The sequence below is a fragment of the Phaethon aethereus genome (genome assembly GCF_964289735.1).
Source record: "Phaethon aethereus genome assembly, chromosome: 1".
Taxonomy (NCBI): domain Eukaryota; kingdom Metazoa; phylum Chordata; class Aves; order Phaethontiformes; family Phaethontidae; genus Phaethon; species Phaethon aethereus.
The window spans coordinates 159,685,543-159,709,075 of NC_138575.1; the positions used below are offsets into that span (position 1 = coordinate 159,685,543).

At 36.6% G+C, this 23,533-nt stretch overlaps 1 protein-coding gene across 1 annotated transcript in view; it reads right to left on the reverse strand.

Moving 5' to 3' along the window:
• Nucleotides 1-526: 526 nt before the first annotated feature.
• TPP2 (tripeptidyl peptidase 2) overlaps nt 527-23,533 on the reverse strand; it is a gene marked incomplete at its 3' end in the record, with an annotated part of 54,567 nt that continues 31,560 nt past the window's right edge. Inside the window, exons 22-30 of the mRNA XM_081999557.1 lie at nt 22,993-23,237; nt 22,710-22,788; nt 20,776-20,814; nt 13,554-13,705; nt 13,362-13,458; nt 12,355-12,485; nt 10,856-11,063; nt 1,265-1,384; nt 527-616 (exon numbers count right to left, since the gene is read on the reverse strand). Of these exons, the coding sequence (XP_081855683.1) occupies nt 527-616; nt 1,265-1,384; nt 10,856-11,063; nt 12,355-12,485; nt 13,362-13,458; nt 13,554-13,705; nt 20,776-20,814; nt 22,710-22,788; nt 22,993-23,237 (1,161 nt within the window). The remainder of the gene's footprint in view (nt 617-1,264; nt 1,385-10,855; nt 11,064-12,354; nt 12,486-13,361; nt 13,459-13,553; nt 13,706-20,775; nt 20,815-22,709; nt 22,789-22,992; nt 23,238-23,533) is intronic.

Consider the following 23,533-nt stretch of genomic DNA (forward strand, 5'->3'; position numbering starts at 1 on the left):
GAGTTACACGTCGTAACAGTTCAAGAGGTTGAATTTTTCTTAAAAAATGAAATGTAAACTCTTGCAAACAATACAGGTAATGATGTCCCGTTACTTCAGTCTAATAAATAAGATTTTAGCTACTCTTGAAGTAGCTTTAAGGCCTTCATACAACTGAAATTAAGATCAAACATGTTAAAATTCAGTTTACTGTAAAAAATACAGAGATTTTACAGGTTTGCAGTTAAAAGTAACAGTTAAGAACCTAATATGCATGCAAGTAAGCCTTTCCAGCCTAATTCCAAATCCTTGTGTTGGCAGTTCTGGCACATCCATTGCCAGCAATGGGATGCACAATAAGGAAACTCCCTGATGACAGGAGTTAGGTTAACAGGTATTAAGCTGTACCCAGGTGCCTTTACTGATAAATACACACAGTTTAATAATCAGCATTCAGTAATGAAAACATGCGTTCCAATAAAAAGTCAAACTTATCTTTTCATAACCTGCCCCATATAAAATCACTAAGTTTACAATTGTTGATTTTCTAGAATACACAATAATCAGGTGGATACATGACAGGAAGCCAATTTTCAGTGAAAGTTGCACAATGAGTCCATCCAAGCAACTTCATTAGCTGAAGGAAGAAAGCAAACATTAAAAAAAAACACAATGAGAAGCTCTAGGGTCTTACTCTTTTAAAAATCTAAATCCTTCCAACAAACGCTGCATTGATATCAACATCTTACTAAAGATGTATATGAACAGAAAGATAATATACTGGAGAACTGGCGATCTTTGAATTACTTAATCCTGAAAGGGGAAAAAAGAAAACCATTCTACATGATCTACAGTCTTTTAATTCCATGCACAAAAATTCTGTCTTAGGAGTTACAGTAATTTCCATTAATTCTCCACCTGTATTCTACTCGCAATATTTGATTAATAATAGTAACAATGACAGTGGTTAAACAGCAACATAATCAGATTTTAAATATGCAGAAGATCTTTGGCTAAGTTGTCTCTACTTTCTTTATGCCCCACAGTAAATTCCAGAAAGTAAATCTGCTGAAAATGACGGTTACTCAAACTAGCTACTCCAGAACAAGAAAGAAGAAATCTCTATTAAAAATGGAGGCCAAGCCACAAAAGCCTGCATAAAGTTAAAATGTTAAGTTTAGTGACTTCTACAATGTAAAAGGTATCAAAAATTCAAAAAGACTTACATCTTTTAAAAGCTTACTCAGCATAAACATAGCCCATTACTTTACCAAATACACCTTACCTGAATGCAGTTTTTCAGGTTGTCCTTCGTTGGCTTCTCTTCTGCAAGTTTTGTGGCAAACTTGAGACCTCTCCCATACATTTTATTTACCAACGCATGCTTATAGGCAAAAGTCAAAACCTACAACGTGAAAACAAAACCAAATTAGATATTTTAATATTTTAATCTTGCAAGGCTTAATAAATAATAGCAGATTATGTTCAGGTAGCAGAAGTGATTTAAACAAAGTAAAATATTTACACAAGATAGCTTGCGTTTTTCTTTGCAGTAAAAAAGATGATTTACAGTAGTAGTTATAAACACGAACTTCCTAGAGACTATTTCTGACTTTGTTAGCATATTTGACTTCAGAACATCTTATGCAACACAGATATCACTCCTCTAATTTTTTATCCGTCACATTTCTAGCTTCTGTGGAGTTTCATTCTCTAAAGGCAACTGTATGGTATAAAATAAAAAAAAAAACAAAACAAAAAAATCGAGAACCAGGCAGGTATATCTTTGACCCACAGAAACAAAGACCCAATTGAGAGTTTTGATTCCTAGGAAGTCACAAATTTACTGCATAAACAAGTATGAACATACATAGTGGATGATACACACACACACATAATCAGAGAAATGCACATAATTCTAAACAAGCAATGAAGACAGGTAAGCATGAAGACAAGCCTCAGGTTTTGGGTCAGCTCCTCAATATTGCTAATTTATAAAGAAGAGATTATAAAAAAGCTTCCCCTTGACAATACTAATTCTAAAGAGACAGCTTACAATACTTGTCAATGCTATAACTAACATGTGCAAATGAATGTCTCTACTTAAGAGTTACTGTAAAATAAATCAGGTTCTTAACACCCAAACACTGACGGTGTTCAGGGTATTGCAAGATAGTTCATACCACTTTACCAGTTACAGCACTAAGAATTAGTGCAATCAAGACATTGCTTCATATATTCCCTTTGGAACACTCATAGTATATAGCCTTTTTTTATTTTTTACTGAAGAGTGACATAGCAGCAAAGTTGGGGAATATGGTGGTGTTTCCATTGTTGGCAAAGCTAATGAAATTTTATATTAGAGTTTGCTATTCATCTCCCCTCACTCATTACAATAGTTTTCCTTTCCTTTAACTCCTCCAACAGAAGTTACATTTTCCCAATGTTCACCTAAAATATCCCATTAAGAAAAGCTAACAAAAACAATTCCAGGATGTTCAGAAATAAATATTTTGCATTACAGCAAAATAAATTTAAATATTTCTTAAGAATATAAACATTAAGGAATCTGAGATCCCAATCCTGCCAAGGACTGAAGAACCTGCCTAATTTTAGCTGCCTGAATACTTCTGTTGAATGTTAATTGCACACACAAGTCTTTGCAGGATCAATACTTAAAAGACTGAGCTAAAGAAAAAGAAATAACAAGCTTAATTATCAAGCAAGTAAAGGTGTAATTTTGAAGCTCTAAATATATGCCAAGCACTTAGAGCTGCTCATTCTTCTTCTGTCTTCAAGTACATATTTTGTTGTGTCAAGTATTCACTTAAGCTGTTGTAGCTTAAAACACGCACATATATGCAACAATGAGCATACAGCACCATTCACATATAGATTTTCCAAATATTGCTATTGGAAAAATACTTTGCATGCTGCATTCTCAATCCAATTATTTTGGATATTTTCCTAAAGCAAAACACAATAGCAAACACTTCTGAATAACTGCTCAGTGGATCCATTGGCAGACTTAGTTGGTTATACTAAACTTAAAAAAAATAAAATTAAAAAAATCCCTTCTGTAAAAGATGATAGAATCACAAAACCAAACCAAACAAAAAAAAAAAAATGAAAAATGCATTGGAACTCTCAGCAAATATAACATATCGGAGGCTAACCAGAAATAACGTCACTGCTCTATTAAGAAAGCTCTTACCTGACCCTGTAAGTTTTGAATGGTTATTGAACATCAGTGATAAAGGCAGGAGGAAAGCCACTTGACAGCATTTCTTTCGTAACAGGGCTTCCTAGAGTTTTTGTGGCAAGAAAACAAAGCATTTTACGAAACACCCTTGCTCTGGCCAAATAAAAGTTTGGGTATTTCTAAATGAGAAAAAAGTTCTCTGCTGGACCAAAAGGTTGAAAACAATGCTCCAGGAGCTCTTGATAAAGACAATAATTTCTGTCTTAGTGCCTGGAAAAAAACCCCAGTTAACTGTTTACAAGTTAAGTAAAACTACTAAAAGTTCATTAGCAGTTCAGAAGTTAAGAATAATGCATGAGATGCCTTAAAATCAGAATAGGTTTACAAGTGAAAAATGTTAGATAAGAAATAATACTTTATAACTTGTACACATATTGGTCAAATTAAGCCTTATAGTTAAAATATTGCAAGGTTTACAATATCACAGAAGTGAAGATTATGATTCCTTGATATGTGTAAATAAAATGTAAACTGGAGTGCTATTAAGATGTAATAAACAGCTGCTATCTGAATGTATAACAACAGCAAATAAACCCATTTGTAGTATCTAAAAGCAGTTGCTAGATGAAAGAATGGAAATGAATTCTAAGTATTTGTTGTTATTTCATAATTTGAATAAATATAATTCAGGCTTGCTTTTACAGAACAAGTGATATGGCCCAGAAATTGGCCAAAGAGCAATAAGCAAAGGGTAATAAGAAAAGGCAATGTGTACTTCTAGGATACTGCAGGGGGAAATCACTGTTAGATACTTTATTCCTCAAGTTATGGGCCTGTAATACTAAGTGTGCTAATAGCCAGACCCATAAAAGTGGTTGGATGTCCATCTCCCAATTAGCTACCTAACCTGCCATTGGCTACATAAAGATGCGTATTTACGACAGTAAAATGCTGAAACAATCTCTCTTAAGACATTTGCAGGACTAAAGTACTTAAAAGCCTGAAAACACTTTAAAAAAGCAGACTTTTTGAATGCAGCAACACTAAACTACCTAATAGAACTTTTCTAGTACCCTAATACTGATACCTATGAAAAGACTTATATAATCAGTTACTTCATTATTTAAACAGCTAGTTAAAATGTATCTACATTTACAAATAATAAAAATATTAGGTTAAGCAATATAATCTATAGATAACACACTCCAACCACTTGTAAAAGCACTGAAGTTGTCATGTTTATAATTACCAGCAAACAGTTTTTTTCAGGTTCACATACATCTACAGTATAAACCAAGGTTTCTTAGCTATGTTTGTTGACTCCTCTCTACTCTATCACCTGGCCTATTACAAATAAAAGCAACAGTCATATAAAAAAATAACTCTTATTTTCAAGAGAGGGAGGGGAATTAAGAGAATCAAGTATCCAGCAACAAGTTTTTGGCAGTGACTGAATATAATCAGCTGTAAAAGACAGCTCCATCTGACAGTGCAGACAGTAATATGAAAAACAATCCAGGCTCAAAATGTTTAAAAGACAAGATGGAAAGGTCTGGGTCTTTTACTTGTTTTTAAACTTATTTTTAAACATGACTTTTTGCTTATGCCCAACAGCTAATTTAAAGGTTAGAGGGTCATTAAATTCTATAGATGCGTCACTCCCAGTAACAAACAGGCAACATCCTACTACTCTCCTGTAGCAGTTTTGTTTAAAACTGGGGATTGTGGCCTACAAATTTAAAGTTATGTTCTAGGTAAAAGAAAAATTGCACAACTAGTATTCCATGACTAAAAACCCTAAGGCACTATCACAAATGTGTTGCCATAATCAAAAAAATACTTGCTGCATAGAGCTGTCTCAACTGGAGGTTATTTGAAATGTTTTTGTGTACACAGGGTACATAACCATTTTCTTTCATGTTTCATTTAAAATAAACCTTCAGAGACAGGTGATCTAATTAGAATAGCTGAAAGTGCGAAGAAATGCACTTACTATCAAGAGTCAGCACCAGCTTCCCTACATACTTGCTACAATATGGGAACAAGCACAATACTTAATGGAAAACAGGCAATTGAAAGGAACTAACAAACGCCCTGTGGCAACACAGGTGCTACACCTGCAGAGGAGAGGTGGAACAACTGTTGGTTTACTAGAGGGTGTGCAGAAACACACAGAAAAGTGATGATGTTCCTGATTCATCTTTAAAAACAACATTAAAAAAATCCAAACAGTCTCACTATGTTTTCAGAACTTTACTTAGTCTTTTAATTATTGGCATCTGAATGAACTTTGACTTATAGGAAGCTTAGAAGTAAAACCACTTAGAGCAACATTTCTGCCTAAAACCATATACATACTTGAATGATCAGTGCAGTACTCAAGTGCTTTATTTCCACTCTTTCTCACCTGGTTTTTCCACCTTTAGAGTGCCAATGCCACAAAGCCATGTCCATGTACAGGAAGAGCTCCACATTTTTGGTTCCAACATAGTGCTCTAGAATAAGCTGGCTGCCTCTTGAAGACTCCGATTTGAAGGACTTTCACACAAAGTCTATCCCTGATCCTACATCACTACTCCACTTTACCCTTTCTCCTTTCAAACATCTTCTATTCCACAAAAGGCAAGTGAGTCATGCAAGGTTATGCGATAGAGCCTAACTTGATTTTATCAGTCCAGACTAAGTCAGCCCAGAGTAGCATCACAGAAAGGCCATTAAAGCCATAATTTCTTGTTTACTACCAAGGTGAATTTTGCCAAGCACAAGTCAGCTGGACTGAAGAACATAATCAATGCTTTGCCCTTACCCTAGCAAAAATACTTGTTTCTTTGACAGAATCTGTTCTGAAGCCCTAAACACTACTTTACAAAATTAAGTCCTCAACGTTTGTTCCTAAACTCCCCATCTCGAAGGAAGCAAGCTACATGAACAGTACGGTTCCCCTTAACTCCAAATTTTCCTGTAACAGTCTGCAAAATAAAACTGTTTGCACTAAACTATTCAATTTGTTTTTAAAATAGCAAAACATTCCAGAAGTACTACAGCATATTGCATGTAACACCGAGGTGAAGGTATATACAACCGTTTATTCCGAATAGAGAGAAGAAGCTGCAAATGAGGAAGACCAAAGGCCACTGCAGATCTTTAAAACATTCTATTGGCCCATCTCTAGGGCAGAAGACATTTATTTTTATTCAAACAGGAAGCTGAGAGTTTTAAGCACAATCCCACTTACAAAACTTGTCTGCCATTATAAATAAAAATGAATGAATACTGACCAGACAGCTTGAACGTAAGATGCAGTCTGGCAAAGGTGAGTGAAATGAAGGAACTATACGGTATTAATTTTTGAAGAAAAGTTACAGCCCATGACACACGTGTACAGCTATTCTCACAGTTTACAACAAAGACAGTGGGAATATAATCGTGATTTTTTTTTCTTATGCTTTTTTGTGTCAGGCCATATCATAATTATGTGTTAGTCTTAGTCACTAATAGTGACCCTTAAAAAAGCTAAATAAAGCATAACTGCATCGTTATCATATGTTTATGATTTTGAATGAGCAAAGAACATTACATCATTGGCTGGAAACTGTAGTGCTAACAACGGAAACAGCTGATCTGAACAGTGTAATTGCTAACTACAGCCAGTCCCTAAAAAAAACTACTAGATGGACATGACACCTGTTAGTAAAGGAAATTAAAGAATATGAACAGCAGCAAGCATGAAACTTCTATGAAGCAATAAAGGAAAACCAAAAGTTTTTTCTCAACTGAAAATAACTCCCTTTGCCCTATCCCTAGTCCTTTTCTCCAAATCTGTTTTCAGGGAAAATCATCAGAGTGCTCTACTATGTCCTTTCAAAGCAATATTCTTGATTCCATCAAGGCCCAAGTCACATTACTCTCACTCCTCATCCTTTTCAAAGCGTTTCCAGAAAAAGGAAACCTCAAAGTATAAAAGTGAACAATTAAAAGTCTGTTCCAATAATCATATGAAAGCTTTAAGTAGCAGCACGTATTTCTTTCCTTTCAAACTTTTTTTTACCTTATCTATAGGTACTGCTGGGATTAGAATTATTGAACAGTAGCACAGGAGAGATAAAGAAGATACACCCATCATATGATTTTAAGACACATTAAATTGACAGCTAGCAAAACTAACACTAACACATCATTACTGACCAATGTACATGCTCCTTGATCACAGAAAGCATGAAGAAAACCACCATACAAACTAATGAGCTACATAAACTACTTGTCAAACAGCCATTGAATCACAAAATGGCTGAAGGCAGAACGGAGCTCTGAAGATCGTCTAGTCCAACCCCACAGCTCAAAGTGGAGCCACCTACAGCAGGTTGCCGTGGATCACATCCAATTCAGTTTTGACCACCTCTAAGGACTGAGACTTCACTACCTCTCTGGGCAACCCATTGTAGCGTTTGATCACCCTCACAGTTAAAAAACCCAAACACCACCCCTCAACCCCTCCTGTCAAAAAAACCCCAAAACCATAAAAAAAACAAACACCAACTTTTCCTCAAGTAGAAGTTTCTGTGTTTTACTTTGTGCCCACTGTCTCTTATCTTGTTACTGTGTCCTGGTTTCAGCCAGCGTAGAGTTAATTTTCTTCACAGAAGCTACTGTGAGGCTGTGTTTTGGATTTGGGATGAGAAAATGTTGGTAACATGCTGATGTTTTGAGTTGTTGCTAAGTAGTCAAGGACTGTCCAGCTTCTCGTGCTGGCCTGCTAGCAAGAAGGCTGGGGGTGCACGGGAAGCTGGGAGGGGACACAGCCAGGACAGCTGACCCCGGCTGGCCACAGGGATATTCCATACCATATAATGTCATGCTCAGTATATAAAGCTGGGATGAAGACGGAGGAAGGGGTGGAGGGACGTTCAGAGCAATGGTGTCTGTCTTCCCAAGAAACCGTTACGCATGATGCAGCCCTGCTTCCCTGGAGATAGCTGAACCCCTGCCTGCCTATGGGGAATGGTAAATGAATTCCTCATTTTGCTTTGCTTGTGTGCGTCACTTTTGCTTTACTTATTAAACTGCCTTTTATCTCAAACCATGAATTTCCTCATTTTTACTCTTCTGATTCTCTCCCCCATCCCACCATGGGGGAGTGAGCAAGTGGCTGCGTGGGGCTTAGTCGCCGGCTGGGGCTAAATCACGACACACTGGGAATCACTGGGAAGAGCCTGGCTCCGTTGTCTTTACTCCCCCCACCACATACCTATACACATAGACCAAATCTCCTTGAACTTTATCTTCTCCAGGGTGAACAGTCTCAGCCTCTCCTCCCATGACAGATGATCCAGTCCCTTAATCATCTTTGTGGCCCTCCTAATACTACTTATACTAGTAATCATAACTGTACTGATATAGGGCAATTTGTCCAGCAGCAAGAGAACACAGAAAATAAACTGTATGCTGGTCAGGCAGTGTTGAGTAAGTGAGGCCATGTATGGGTACAGGACAGAAAGGCTGCAGAAAAGCACAGGATAAAGAAGTAGTCATTAGGACATAGTGTGACAGGCTCATTTTCTTAATTTTCCAAAGCCACTCATTTAAAATACCCAGAGCACTCTAGAATGTTTCTGGGCTAAAAGTATCCTCAATGTACTCATTTTGGCCAGGATAGAGTTAATTTTCTTCACAACAGCTGGTATGGATTTGTGATTAAAATGGTGTTGATAACATAGGGATGTTTTCGTTATTGCTGAGCAGTGCTTGCACAGAGTCAAGGCCTTTTCTGTTTCTCACACCAGCACGCCAGCAAGTAGGCCGGGGTTTCACAAGAGGTTAGGAGGGGACAGCTGACCCCAACTGACCAAAGAGATATTCCATACCATAAGACATCGTGCTCAGCAATAAAATATACGGGAAAGGAGGAGGGGGGAGACATTCAGAGTTAAGGCATTTGTCTTCCCAAGTAACCATTAGGCATGGTTTCCTGGAGATGGCTGAACACCTGCCCACTGATGGGAAATGGTGACTGAATTCCTTGTTTTGCTTTGCTTGTGAATGCAGCTTTTGCTTTACCTATTAAAATGCTTTTATCTCAACCCACAAGTTGTCTCACTTTGACGTTTCCCATCCTGCTGTGGAGGAGTGAGCAAGTAGCTGTGTAGGGCTCACAACAGTCAATCAGTTTACGTTTCAATTTTACTAGTAAAACCAAGAGGCAAAAGCAGACAAACATACTGCATAAACAGGATAGAAATTACTTCCATATGAAATGCTACAAAAATATAGAAAGTTTTGTTGGCCTTTCAGTACCAATTTAACCATACAGTAGCATCAATTGTCAGAGCAAAATCTGAATATGCACCTAGACAATTCCATGGTTAAGGCAGTCAAAGAGACAGGTTCAATTCCTAATCTGTGCAATTCAAATCAGAATTACTCACTCCAGGCCCAGAGCACACAGCTCAAGAGTGCCAGGAATCAGTATCTGTCTTGAAAAAAAACCACGTAACAAAAAGTGATAAACTCCCAACAAGATGTCTACATTGGCAGCTTTTCCACTGAAATGATTCCCATCAGCTTTAAAATCAAAAGACAGAAGTAAACCAGGGGTCACTATACTGGAACACAGTATACTGTATTTACATATAGGCAGCAAGGAAATCATGTGCCAGACAATATGATTAAATTACAAAATCTGCTACCATAGGACATTATAATTCTGTTAAAAAGTGGAAGAGGAATGCTGAAAAGATGTAGGTGTGTAAGAGCATATACATTAGAAGAAGTGAGGGTAACTACCATCAACCTTGATCAGGCCTCCACCTAAAGCACAAGTTCTTACTGGGAAGATTATTTACTGTCAAGGAAATTATGCAATATTTTTAATTTCAAAGTTTTTCTTTTGTAACTGTCTGAAATGCTTTGACAATTTAACTGAATTATAAACAAACACACTGGTCACTTCTCCTTCCATTAAAACACAGCCATATGCAAGAGTTAAGTACAGCAACTAATTAATACTCAGTAACTCAACAGTTAAACATACAAAGTCATAAACTGTAAATTAAAAGCTACATAACTAATCACCTACAGTGGATTTTTTTTCTTCTTCTGGAATAGCTTTCTTGAATGAAGCAGACAAAAACTTAAATCTCAGGATTAGGAACCCTGAATGTCAGGGAAATATGTGCTAAGAAATATGTAAATGCAATTATTTCCAAGGGTTTCTTCCTTTACCTCTACAGACATTACTGACAGCAAAACACAAAACTTCTCTTGTCCATAGTGTAGAAGAGGCTACAGAATGCAGGACTGAACAGAGTAGGGATGTTGTACACTTCTGTGTGTGTACAGCTAGAACAGCGCAGAGGTTAATCAAAAATATTCCCTGAAAGGTACAGAAAGAAGCAATTCAATAAAGCAACCAGCTTTTTCATGGAAATCTGGTACTGCTCTATACCCTTCCCTTAACCTCTACCTTCACATGCACAGATGGGCTTACCATGGATTTGACAGGCTTGGCAAAACCTCTGTGGAAAAAGGTCATTAAGGAAGTACAACATATGGGAACAGCATGAAAAAGTAGAAGGGAGGAATGTGTGAGGCTGTAGACACAAAGGTGGTGCATAATTCCAGGAGAAACCAGCAAAAAACCCAACATGCAAAAGACAAAAATCTGGTCTGCTCTCTTACCTTGCTGTCAAAAAGATCAGTCCATTTTGTGGTTTCCCAAAATGTCTCTGTCAAAGCTTCAGAGCAGCTCTCATGATCCTCATCTTTGCCTTCTGCATCACTGGAAGCAGCCCCTTCTTGGGCCTGCAGATGAAGAAGCTGGTCAGCCAGTGCACTTCCTTTTCGACAAAGTGCATCCACTAAAGTAGTCTTCTGTTTTTCCATTTCACTAGAAAAAACCAGCATGAAAAATATTAAAGACTTTTTGCAGATACCTCATTAAAACCAGAATCAGTGCTATACTGAGTTTAAGCTAAAAAGTTTACAGTGATTAGTACACACAAAATGAAAATAAACAAAGAGAATTTTTAAAGCATGGTTATTTACTATAAATTAAAAAAAAATTACCTAGAGACACTATGCAAGGTCAATCATTCTTCTAAGTCTGAAATGCCTTTGATGTCTTAAGGCAAGGGCAACTCCAGATTCTAAAACTGAATAAGCCAGCATCTAGAAATACAGCTTTACAGTTCTTGGCATTATAAACAGTCAAATCTGCCACTAACATAAGCAGATACCATTCCACTGACTTCAGAGGAACTGCACCCATTTAAAGCACCACTGAATTTGGTGTTCAGTTTCAGATGTTAAGATTCAACCACATGACCTAATGGGTCAACTTACCACGAAATATTTAAAATCAAATTTATTATGTCAGAGCTTTGCTTTTATATCAGCAATTTGAGAATTATACACAAATATTCAGAATAACTAGAACCGACAGACTACTTTTACAATTGAAATATGGTATTTTATCTAAAATAATGAACAAATATGCATCTTCCATTTTAAGGGCCTAATTTTCAAATCTGTTGCTCTGCTTGCGACAAACAATACCATGCCACAGACTGTGAAATCCACCAATTATTCTCCAGACTAGGGTGTCACCTTCAAAATTCTGTCTTCCTATGGATATATACTAGTAATTCAGAGGAACAATCTAAAACTAAAGAAAAAAAAGAGGTCTCAAAAATACTCTGAAGCACAAGTATGGTCACGACACTTTTCACAAATAAAATCTTTTGCAAGCAGCTACTTCTTACACTGCTGTCAATTCTGTCTTCCGATACAGTTCCAAAAGGTTGCAAAGTATTATGAAAAGGCAGGTAGCATTCAAAACACACACCTCTATATTGATATTCCAGTGGTCCCTCTGATCTGAGATTAAGCTTAATACAAAAACTTAATGCCCCATTTTTCTGACAAATTTAAATCCTGAAAGCCCTTGTTTATTTTATTTAATATTTCTAAGTAAAAATTTGCAGGTTTCAGTGTTCCTGCATTCTGAAAATATAATAAGAGAAAAAAATAATTTTGCATTCAAGTTTGAAATTACCTGTGCTGCAAAAAATAATACAAGTTATTCAAAAAGGTTATAGTCATTCCATTTCTTGTAAGCAGAGACAAAGTACATAGATTACAGAAATAGGATGCAATAAAATTATTTACTGGCTAGGTACTTTTTTATAGTAGTTGCATCAGGTCTGGGATCAGTCTTCATGGCAAAATACACTGCTAATGCTGTCTGATCAATATGAGAGATTACGGTATTTGCAGCTTCAACAATTTCATCAAGCCTTTTCATTCGTTCCTAAAAGAAGAATAAAAAAGGTGTTTAGCACTATAAAATCACACTGCTTGATTGTTGATTCTACTAACAGTAGGATAATTGCAAAGGCAGAAATAACATTAGATAATTCAACCTGTCCTTTTTTCCAATTTTTGATTAAAAAAACCTGCTAAGTAGTCTGTGTTATCAAGATTTCCCGCATATGTAGTCCATTTCACTGAAAACAAACTGTAAAATATGAGGTGGGCATATGCAAAATGCAGTTTACAGAAAGGAAAAACACCTTTCAGTACAAATAATCCTCTTAAATATTGGTAGCAGTTACTAATTTTAGAAATAAATATAAAATGAGTCAAGTAAACAGAAAACTATTCAAGCTACTGACATATACACAAAGCTGTTTATCTTCAAGACAAACAAAATCAGACATATTTAAACTTTCTGTTCATGTTTCTCATTTTTGAGGACAATGACAGATGGTGGATTTAGCTCTGTCATTTCAAGGTGTCACTGTCCTCAGTTGTCTGAGCAATTCTACTATAAGAAATTACCAATCCAGTAGAGGAGCAGAATGGGATGTATGCTTGTCGCAGCAACCACCATTTAGAATATTGTTGTAGCCAAAACAATAAGGAAGCTTACAATGTGTTTAATGTAACAAGGAGTAAATGATAAGCAAACATACTACAGGTAGGCATACTGTCTGTCTGTCTGCTGTGGGATTAAGTAAATCACAGTCAGACAGGCAGCTGTAAACCTCATTAGGAATTTCTGCTTTATAGTACTAAGTACAGCTATGGCAGTCACCTCAAGATCAAACATATGTGAAGAAAGATTCAGTTGTTTAGGCTACATAGATGCATTCAGACAAATCAAGTTTGAAAAGTGTTAAATAACCTTTTCAGAATCCAGCTGATGAAGTCTTGCAACATACAATGGAAGATGATTAGGAAATGCTTCTTTCAACTCATTATACATGTCAGTGGTATCCAGCCTAGGAGAGAGAAGGACATTTGCATGAAAGTACAAATTCTGAATATTTTTTTGTACAGTTGCTTCCAGCTTGTGTAGTCATGACAGCAGACATACTTGGTCATCCACTGTATTTTTAAATCTCTTAAAGCTTCAGCAAATTCTTCTTTTACATCTTTTTCTTTTTCCTGTTCTCTCTCTTTTTCTTTGCTGCCATTTTTACTCTTTGATGGTGATGGTATCAGATGATAGTGAACAGTAAGGACATCCTGGAGGTGGGAAAAGAGACACATACTGAGAGGGATACAGCACATTTTTTTTCTGATGCTATATAAGAGCTAAATCATAGCAAGCAACTACTCTGAGCTATGCATACACTCAAGGATTCTGAGAGCAAAGGTATTAGTCATTAAGAACTCAGGAACTGCTGTAACTTTTTATTTTAAGCAATGCAAGGATGTAAATATTAAAACATCACACTGGATATAAGACAAGAAAGCCTAAAATTTAGCAAGACTAACATTTTTATATTAATATAATTTTACATAATATTAGTTAGGGAATCAGAAGGGTGGGAGTTTTTTGTTTGTTTATAAAAAAGAAAATAACTTGGTTAAAAGGCAAAGGAAAAAAAAAAATCAGTTAGTGATTGTACCCTACAAATCTGGCAATAAACAAATGAATAGATAACTGAATCCTAAAAAATAGTACCACAGTAGCATAAACATGAATCAACCCACAGGATACACAAGTTTATTCCTCCTGAGACAATAGTTCTTCCATGTGCCTACTGAATTAGCTGATGCATCCAGTTTTCCAGTTTGCTGCTACAGACTTCCCAGTTTCACCTGTGTCCGTGCTCAAATTAAGTAGACACAACAGCAAGACTTTTTTTTTTTAAATCCTATATGCTAGCATAGAAATATCACTATAGTTTGAATTCCTGCTACACTAGTCAACAACTACCACGACAAAATCAGCTACAGCTATTTGAAAGCAAAATACCAACTGATCTTAGACCATGCTCTGAAGTGCATTTCCTGAGATGATTTACATATAAATTTGCAAGTAAGCCAGCATCAGATTTCAGTCATGATTCTAAAATGTTGAAATTGCTGGGGGAGGCCATTTTGTTGCTTTTGGTTTTAACATTGCAATTTTTTAAAGAGCATCTCCCCAAACAGTGAGGGCACATGTCCCACTATTTTACATACAGGATATTTCACAGAAGATCTCTTAAGTTTAAATGCTCTAGATACCATTACTCTTGCAACATCATGCAAAATAATGTTGCATGCTCAACTGCTGCGGCAATTTAATTATTGAGACCAATTATTCCAAAAAACATTTGTAGTAATATGTTTCCCATAAACTAGGTCAGTGTTGTGTAATGAAATGAAATCTTGTGCACAAGATGGACTTACTTCAGGTTACTTAAATAGTAAGTAAAAAGGTGACTGTTAGAAACTGCTATGCATAACCTTGAAATAATGGACTTCAACACTACACTTCTGAAACTATTCAAGAACACGGATACAGAACAATTTTATGTGAACTGATAGTTCAAACAGAACAGCAGCTTGCTATGGGTTACTGAACACAATACTGGTAAAAGAAAATGACATCAATATGCCCTTAAAACAATTTTTCCAGCTACTTAATACGTAATCGCAGATGCACCACAAAACTGACATTTACGTATTTTCTTTTAAACCTAGTTTAGAACACTAATCTACATTGAACTTTAGCTTTCACAGGAACTATCCTGCACACATGTATTTCAAGTACGAAGTGCATGACCAGGCAGTACACCTAAATAAAACTTCAGCAAGACCTAGGCCAGATCATGACAAAATAAGTCATGGAGGCAGGCACATGCAGTGGAGGATACAGAAGTTAGAAACATGGTATGGGGCTGGTTAAGGTAATTAGAATGGTAGAAAGCAACAATGTAGGTCATTAAAGAAAACCAAACATTTTAAGATGCCCAAGAAGTTAGTTCGGTATAAAAATCTAAATCAGTAGTTTACAGTGTTTTTTAAAAGACTTCCTCTATTGAGACTAATACTTTCCTAAGAAAGAAACCTGTCTTCCTAGAAATATTCTTCTGATATTTCAGGATTTCCTTCTTGAAAGCCCTCTGTCAATATTACTTGGCAACATACACTTGGACTTATGTATCTAAATGGCCTCTGCATTCTCAGCTTTGTCTAAATGAGAAGACTCTACTACTCCAGTTTAAGTTTCAAACCAAGCATAATTAGGTTAATAAATGCACGCTCCTGTAGATGAACGCTTCTATTTAAGAGACAAATTCTATGTAGTAAAACCATCAACAGTAAAATGTCATCTCTCCATTCTCTCAGCTAGGTAGTTTTAGTCTCATGAGATTCTGCAAGCATTATGACCATTGAAAAGAAAACAATGAGCTTCAGACCTAGGCACCCTCCTTTTTCAAAAGAGCTTACTGAAAAAGAGGCACACTCTTCTCTACAGACATCAAACTTATTTAATGGGATAAATAAGGTTTAGGTACTTATCACTTTTAACTAAACTATCACAAGACCATAAGATGGACTGAAGGCTTCTTTCTTTTCTATATTCTGTCTGTAAACACAAGCATTATTTATAAAGCTTGGCAACCCCCTAGATACCAGAAGATCCCAGAATGACACCGTCATTGCCATTACAGAAACGTTCATCATTAGAGATTAAGGAGAAGAAAGGCAATTCTTCACAATTCAGTGCTTTTATCTGGTTTTTTATTCAAATTTCACTCCAACTGTTCCACAGCAAAAGAATTGCTGAAGTAGTATACTGGATTTGATTTTATATATAGCTATAAAAAGATACAGAGCTACAGACAGAGAAAGGCAGCGAGCAAGCATATTATGCATTGAAAAAATGACTTTAAGGAAACTTTCGAATTAATGAGAAAGCAGCCCTTTGTTTATCCTCGTAAAAAATTAAGCAATATTAAAAACTTTGGAAGCATATAGGATATGCACTTTGCTCAGTGCACTCCGTGCAGTTTGATAAGCCTCAGTGAGTCTACTTTTAACTGGAACGACAAATTGTATACATAAACAAGCATAACGCCCTCAAAACAGTCACCTATTAAAAGAGATTAATTAACTATTAATTTTGTTTAAAGATTTAAATGTAGATTTTTGTCTGATGATTCAACATCTGGTTCTTTATGTGAAAAAGACATATGAACTACTGTTTTTTGTACTTTAAAGCATTCCACAGCAAAACTAACCACAGGAGAAAGCTCGTTGAAGGAACACATCCCTGGTCTCATTTTCCATTTAATAAATACCATGCACATCTACATAAACACATAGTTCAATGTGCATACGAAATTCCTGTCTACTTTAAGATGCATAAAATTTGTGCAATGTTGCTTATTTTTACAGCAATACTCTTATTTAATTGAAAGTGAATGAAGTTTCTTGAAGTCACCAGCCAGGCTTACACAAAATTAAATCATACATGTACTTCATCCTATTTTTGAAGGCCGCCTGGTTAAACAGGGATAGTGTCTTAATGCTAAAAGGAAGTAATCCAAAACACTTCCTTTGACGTTTGACTTCACAATGGTATTTATTAGTATTCCACTAGTACATATTTATACCTGTATAGCGCATTTCTTACTTCAGGTTGGAGGAAAGGATGGCAAAGTAGAGGAAAAATGTAGAAATTTTCTATCCCTTAGGCTAGTTGTTACATATTGCTGTTCAAAAGCTGCATTATGTAAAACAATGAAAAAATGATTCTTACAGACCAGAAAGTGTCAGTGATCTGTTTTCATTCTGACTATGTTCAGGATGAAACTTGGAGACCAAGGGAAAAAACCAAAAATCAGATTCCAGAAGTTAGGTTATGATAGAAGAAAGGTACATCTAACCAATTTGTTTTTCACACAGTTGTTTAGCAGGTACCTCCCCATCAGAGACCAAGGGCACTCCTAAGGGTACATTAGCTTCCCAAGCCATGACAGTAGGGTGCTCTCTACTTCAGTGGGGATCAGGTCAAAGGAAAAATATCATTGAATTAATATCACAGGTTCAGTAGTCAGAGAGAAAAGAATTTTTTAAGTCCAGGCACACTGAAGACAGGAAGACATCAAGTAAAAACCCATGTCCATGGGTTCTTTCGGGTTTTGTTTCAGGTTTGGGCTTTAAAGTGAAGTTCCCCAGAATAGCTCTTTGAGTAGAAAATCATGGATTAGGCATACGATTCTGCTGTATGTGTCTAGTAAAACAAAGACACCCGCACTTATTCTGTCAAAAGAACCCATTGACACTTTTTTCCAGTTATAGAAGAATTAACTATCTTTGGGAAATGAGGCTGCCATTTCCTGGCATAACCTCAGACTGCTTTTATGCAAAACAGAGAAGCTGTCAAAGTATGAGCTGGATGAGCAGTCAGGTGGATTGAAACCCACTGAATGGCCAGGCTCAGAGGGTGGTGATCAGCGGCACACAGTTGGAGGCCAATAACTAGTGGTGTAGCCCAGCAGTCAATACTGGATTCAATGCTGTTCAACACCTTCATTAATGATCTAGATGATGGGGCACGGTGCATTCTCAGCAAGTTTGCAGGTGACACCAAACTGGGAGGAGTGTCTGATATAGCAGAGGTTTGTGCTGCCATCCAGAGGGACCCTAACAGACTGCAGAAATGGGCTGTCAGGAACCTCATCAAGTTCAACAAGGAGAACTGTAAAGTCTTGCTCCTGGAGAAGAATAAACCCATGCACCAGCACATGCTGGGGGTCACCCAGATAGAAAGCAGCTTAGCAGGAAAGGACCTGGGGGTCCTGGTGGACACCAGTTGGAACATAAGTCAGCAATGTGCCCTTGCGGCAAAGAGAGCTTAATGGTATCCTGGGGTGACTTAGACACACTACCAGCAGGTCGAGGGAGGTGATCCTTCTCCTCTGCTCTGCACTGGTGAGGCCACACCTGGAGTACTGTGTCCAGTTCTGGGCTCCCCAGTAGAAGAGAGACATGGATGTACTGGAGAGAGTCCAGCGAAAGTCCACAAAGATGATGGACTGGAGCATCTCTCCTGTGAAGACAGGCTGAGAAAGCTGGGACTATTCAGGCTAGAGAAAAGGCATTTGAGGGGTGGTGGTGGGAATCTCATCAGTATCTGTAGGAAGGATGTAAAGAGTGTTCATTTGTGCACAGTGACAGGACAAGAGGCAATGGCCACAAACATAAACATAGGAGGTTCCCTCTGGACATCAGGAAATACTTTTTCACAGTGGGGGGTGACTGAACACTGGGCACCCGTTGCCCAGAGAGGTTGTGTAGTCTCCACCCTTGGAGATATTCAAAAGCTGTCTGGGTGTGGTCCTGGGAAACTGGCTCTAGGAGGCCCTGCTCAAGCAGCAGGGTTAGACCAGATGACCTCCAGAGGTCACTTCCAGCCTCAGCCATTCTGTGAAAACAAAAATACTTTCAAACAACCAGAAATATCCACCCTGGATTTCTGGTAGTGTCATGCACATAAATGCAAGCTAACAAGTTCTCTCCCTCCTCAACTAAATCAAGAAATAATAATAAAAAAAAAATCTTTCCACAGACTAGGCACCAGTATCAGAGCAAAACACACACGTAATTTACAAGTCCCATTTTTATTTTAACACTCCTAATCCTATAAGAGGGCCTGGATTTGTCTGTGAAAAATATGAAAAAATCTACACATACCTTTTTGACTGACTGGGTCACAAAATAAACATATAAACATGTCTTCTATGCTGGAAAACATCTTAACTACATGTAAACTTATGACAAAGTTCATATTATTTATGAATAAATATTCAAAGCTTGTAAACGAGGAAGCCCTCAGAGCTGCATTCTCAGAAAAATATATTCATTAATGGAGCTCTTATGGATCAATGCTCTGAAATACACAGTGTTTTATTTATTTGCTGCTCATACACTGATGTCTCTTAGGAATAATAGGTGGAAGTATCAAGAAGACCAGTTTTTATTTTGGCTTGAGTGGGTAGTTATACCACTCAGATCTGAACACAAATCTCTGTTCTAAAAACAAAAGAAAAATACAGAACATGAAACTTCTTGGATCTGTTTAATAGGTTTTGTTATGCACATTGAATTATGATTAGAGTTTAACTCCCTTGCTCAGGATTCACTTAGTGAAGCCTTTACACCCTATTCATCAGGAAAGCTGCACATTCACATGGGATTTTAAATCGCCTTTCTAAAAGTGATCTGCATAATTTTTCAGGTGTAGTACGAAAATAAAATTGCAGCAACGTGCATTAAAATCCTTCTTGTAAAGCCTCATCACATTCCCACGCTGTTACTACACCAAGACCAGAGTAAGTCAGGCGGCTCAGTTACCAGCTCACTGTTAACAAAATAACAGATTACAGCAGTAATCTGCGTTATTCACAATTCTCATGACTTATTTCTACGAATCCTGACTAATTTGCATGTCACTCCAGAACACAGTACCTTGAAAACAAAAGAATGTAAATAGCCTTACAACTTAAGAACAAAACAAGAAAAAAAACCAGTAGCCTTAATAAAGGTAACCTATGAAAACAGTTTTTTGGGGTTTTTTTATAAAGACTGTTTCAGTCTCTGACTGCCGGCAGAATATTGCATTACCTAATGTAAAAATATGAGAAAGCACAACATTAAACACTGCTATGTTAAAAGTCACTCACACCCTACCCAAAATATCTTGTACATGCTCCAAAATTCTTTTTATAAATTCTACTACCTGCTACACCACTGTATAAACTCTAGCCTATAATGAGTTATATTCAGTTTGAGTAGAATAATGAATTGAGAGACGTTTCAATCAAGTCCATCCCTCCTAAGAAAAAACTGCTTGCTACAGTATATTTTTGATGACTGTAATGAAACCAGCTCTCAATTCAGTAGACTTGGTATACAGTTAGATATTCAATTCTACATCAAAGTGTTAGATTAATATTCAGTTCTCAATTTGCAGACAGAATACAATACGCAGAAACATTTGCCAGAGAAAATCTTGACCACAAACACAGAACATCCCTGCGTATTTCATAAAAATTACAGACTACTAGTCACCACATGCATTTTTGACAGCACTTATTGCAGAAGTATCCAGATGTTGACATGCCTCTCAGCTTTGTATTACAGTAGTGTTTTGTCATTCTACCAGTAGACATACTTAAGGTGCTAAGTAAACAACTCAGGACTAAGGAGGTAGATGAGGGAGACAAATTAAAAACCAATACTGGTAGACAAATTCTTTATGTCATATGCAAAAAGACTTAAGTATATCTTTTTCAAAAACTAACATTCAGTACCTTTTTAAATTTTCCTTGTCGCTTTGCTGCAGACTGCCCCTGGGAGTTAGAATAACATACTGTAAGAAAACATGCACACACCACACAGGATGGAGACACCTTCTCTGTACAATTAAGGTTATACTTTCAACCTACAGATTTTTAAACTTTTAGAGTCACATCTATGATCAAACATGCTCTTAAAGCATGCTCCTTCAGCTTTTTAAAATTAATAAAACAATGCATTATCGTGTACACAGTCCATTATTCCTGTAAGACAAGCAAGTGTTGTTAACCACTTCGCTTAAATTAATAAATTACAGAAATTCAGCCTCAAAAGTGTAGATTTTAGATTTTGACTGTTTAGTGGCATTGTTCTATTTAATAATAAATATACAAAAATTAGGTACCTTTTCCCTGCATCCCACTCGCTGACTTAGAGACAACTTTACTGCCTAGCCCTCCTTGTCTCCTGCTACATACTGAGTTTCACTAAAGGCAATAGAAAGCATCTGACGCTATTTGATATCATCCTTTTTCCAGTGAAATATGACCATAACAGTAATGCCTTAGACTATGACACAAGACATGCCTCAGCTAGAATTTCCGTCTGTGTAAGTTCTTAAGTATTCTTCATCACATGAAATTTGACAGGCAATACCTACCTACCTCCTACTCTCCATCCCAGAAATCATGGTATGTAACCAATTAGTCTGGTTTTAAAATCAGATAGACGAGAATTACAACCAATAGTTCAAGGAAGTGCAGTATTCAAGTTAGGGAAACTATACTACCCTACTGTAACGGATTTACCAAGGATTTCATAGAAGTATACTTGCAACCTTGCAAGAATCACAAAGAAATATAAAACTAAGTATTTTAGAGTTGTTAATTACTGGTTTTTTCCTCAGTGATACATAAATTCTCCTGACACACATTATCTAACATGCCATTACATACAATCTGCCCCAAAAGTACTACCTATAACCAAATCAGACTGAATGAACTAAACTTTTCTACTCAACAAGATCTAAAGGTATGTGCCCATCTACTCACAGAAACTTATTTTGTATGAAAAAAATATACCTGTTGTTCAGCCACATCTAGTGATATATGGATGTAGATGAACTACCTCAAAATACTAACAATCACCAGGACCAATTCAAATATATTCTCAGCTCTGCCATCTGTTTAAAAATGGCTAAGGGAATTTTCTAAATACGTTAGCACCAGATACACAAAAAAGTGATCTAGTTACTCTAAGCACTGTTGCACTACAGATTCATACAAGTTAGAAAAGAATTTTTACAGGATGCTGCATTATAAGCAAAATAACCCTACATCTTTTTTCTACCATCACATACAGAGATGTTACATCACTCTGTTGGAGCATACAGTCCATATTAGTGGTTGACAACATCAGTGTGCAGCAGGTAAGAATATGTGCTTATGCATTTAAGTGAGCAAAATTCCTACTACTTTGTAAGAGTAACATGTAGGTGTTAAGAAAGCATGTATTTTTCCTGAAAAATGTATGCATGCAAGGAAGAGTAGAGCTGTTTCAGAGAACCAACATGCACAAAGCAATACATATGCACGTATTTTTCATTCAAAAATTATACTAAGCTAGGCAATTAAACAAAATATCTTTTAAAGGCTCCACACCAACAAAAAGCAGCTGCTTCTAGAAACACAAGGATTCAGAGTGAAAGAATTAGAATTAAAAATTTAGAAAATGCAATTAAATTTGAAATTATAGGATGAAAATAAAAATAGAACTACTTAGAAGTTACTCTGACTTTATAATGAAACAACTGCTTCTAAAATGTGTTATGTTACTAAACCTAGTATTCTTTAAAAGTACTAAAACCATGAAATACAGCACTTCCTGGCATGCCATTTACTTGCTTCAAAAGTTTCAGAAAAAGAAGCTGTCATCCATTTCAAATACTCACAGCTTTCTTTCCAAGTTCTGTTTTAGACAGTGTAAGAGCTCCTGCAAGGTAACATCCTGGTCCTGCTCCTTTAGGTACTCTATTCAAAGAAAGAAAGTTCAGTGTTAAAACCATGTTCATTAATGTTCCATGAGGACTACAATAAAGAACTCAAACAGTGAAAGAGTAACACAAGAGGAATTACCAAGCCTAAACAGGTAGACACTATCAAAGTATCATTTTAGTTAGGTGCAGAGACAGCTGGTTAGATGTAGATGAGAAAAACAGGACTTCAGTAACTTACTTGTCATCAGGCAGAGATGTAACAAAGAATGGCTGACTGTGTTTTGGTGGTAATGTCAAACTGTTCGATTTCTTCTTCCCTAAGAGAGCAAGGCTATGGTTTTCATAAATATCTAAGCTCAAGGTACTAGACAACCTGTGAGAAACAATAAATGGAAGGTCTTTGATGCGATCCAGCTCACTGTTCTGTTCATGACGAATTTGTAACCGAATAGTGTAATCTCCTTTTTCCAGTTTCACAGAATACTGAAAGAAAGAAGTTCTCATAAATGTCAAGATTAAATACTTCACCATTCACAAAGAAACCCAGAAATAAGACTGACATGTTCTTCTTGATCCATATAGCTTTAGCCATTTAAAATATGCTAGATTTCTTAGTTTTGGAATCTCCTGAAAACAAGACTGCTTTCAAGACTTGATAGCAGCGAAAACACATTCCAGATTGTCTGGAAAAAAATGAAGTTTTCAGACCACAAAATAGGCTGACATAATTTGTTCCTGTTCTAGCACTGTATTAACTGCTCAAATAATAATCAGAACTT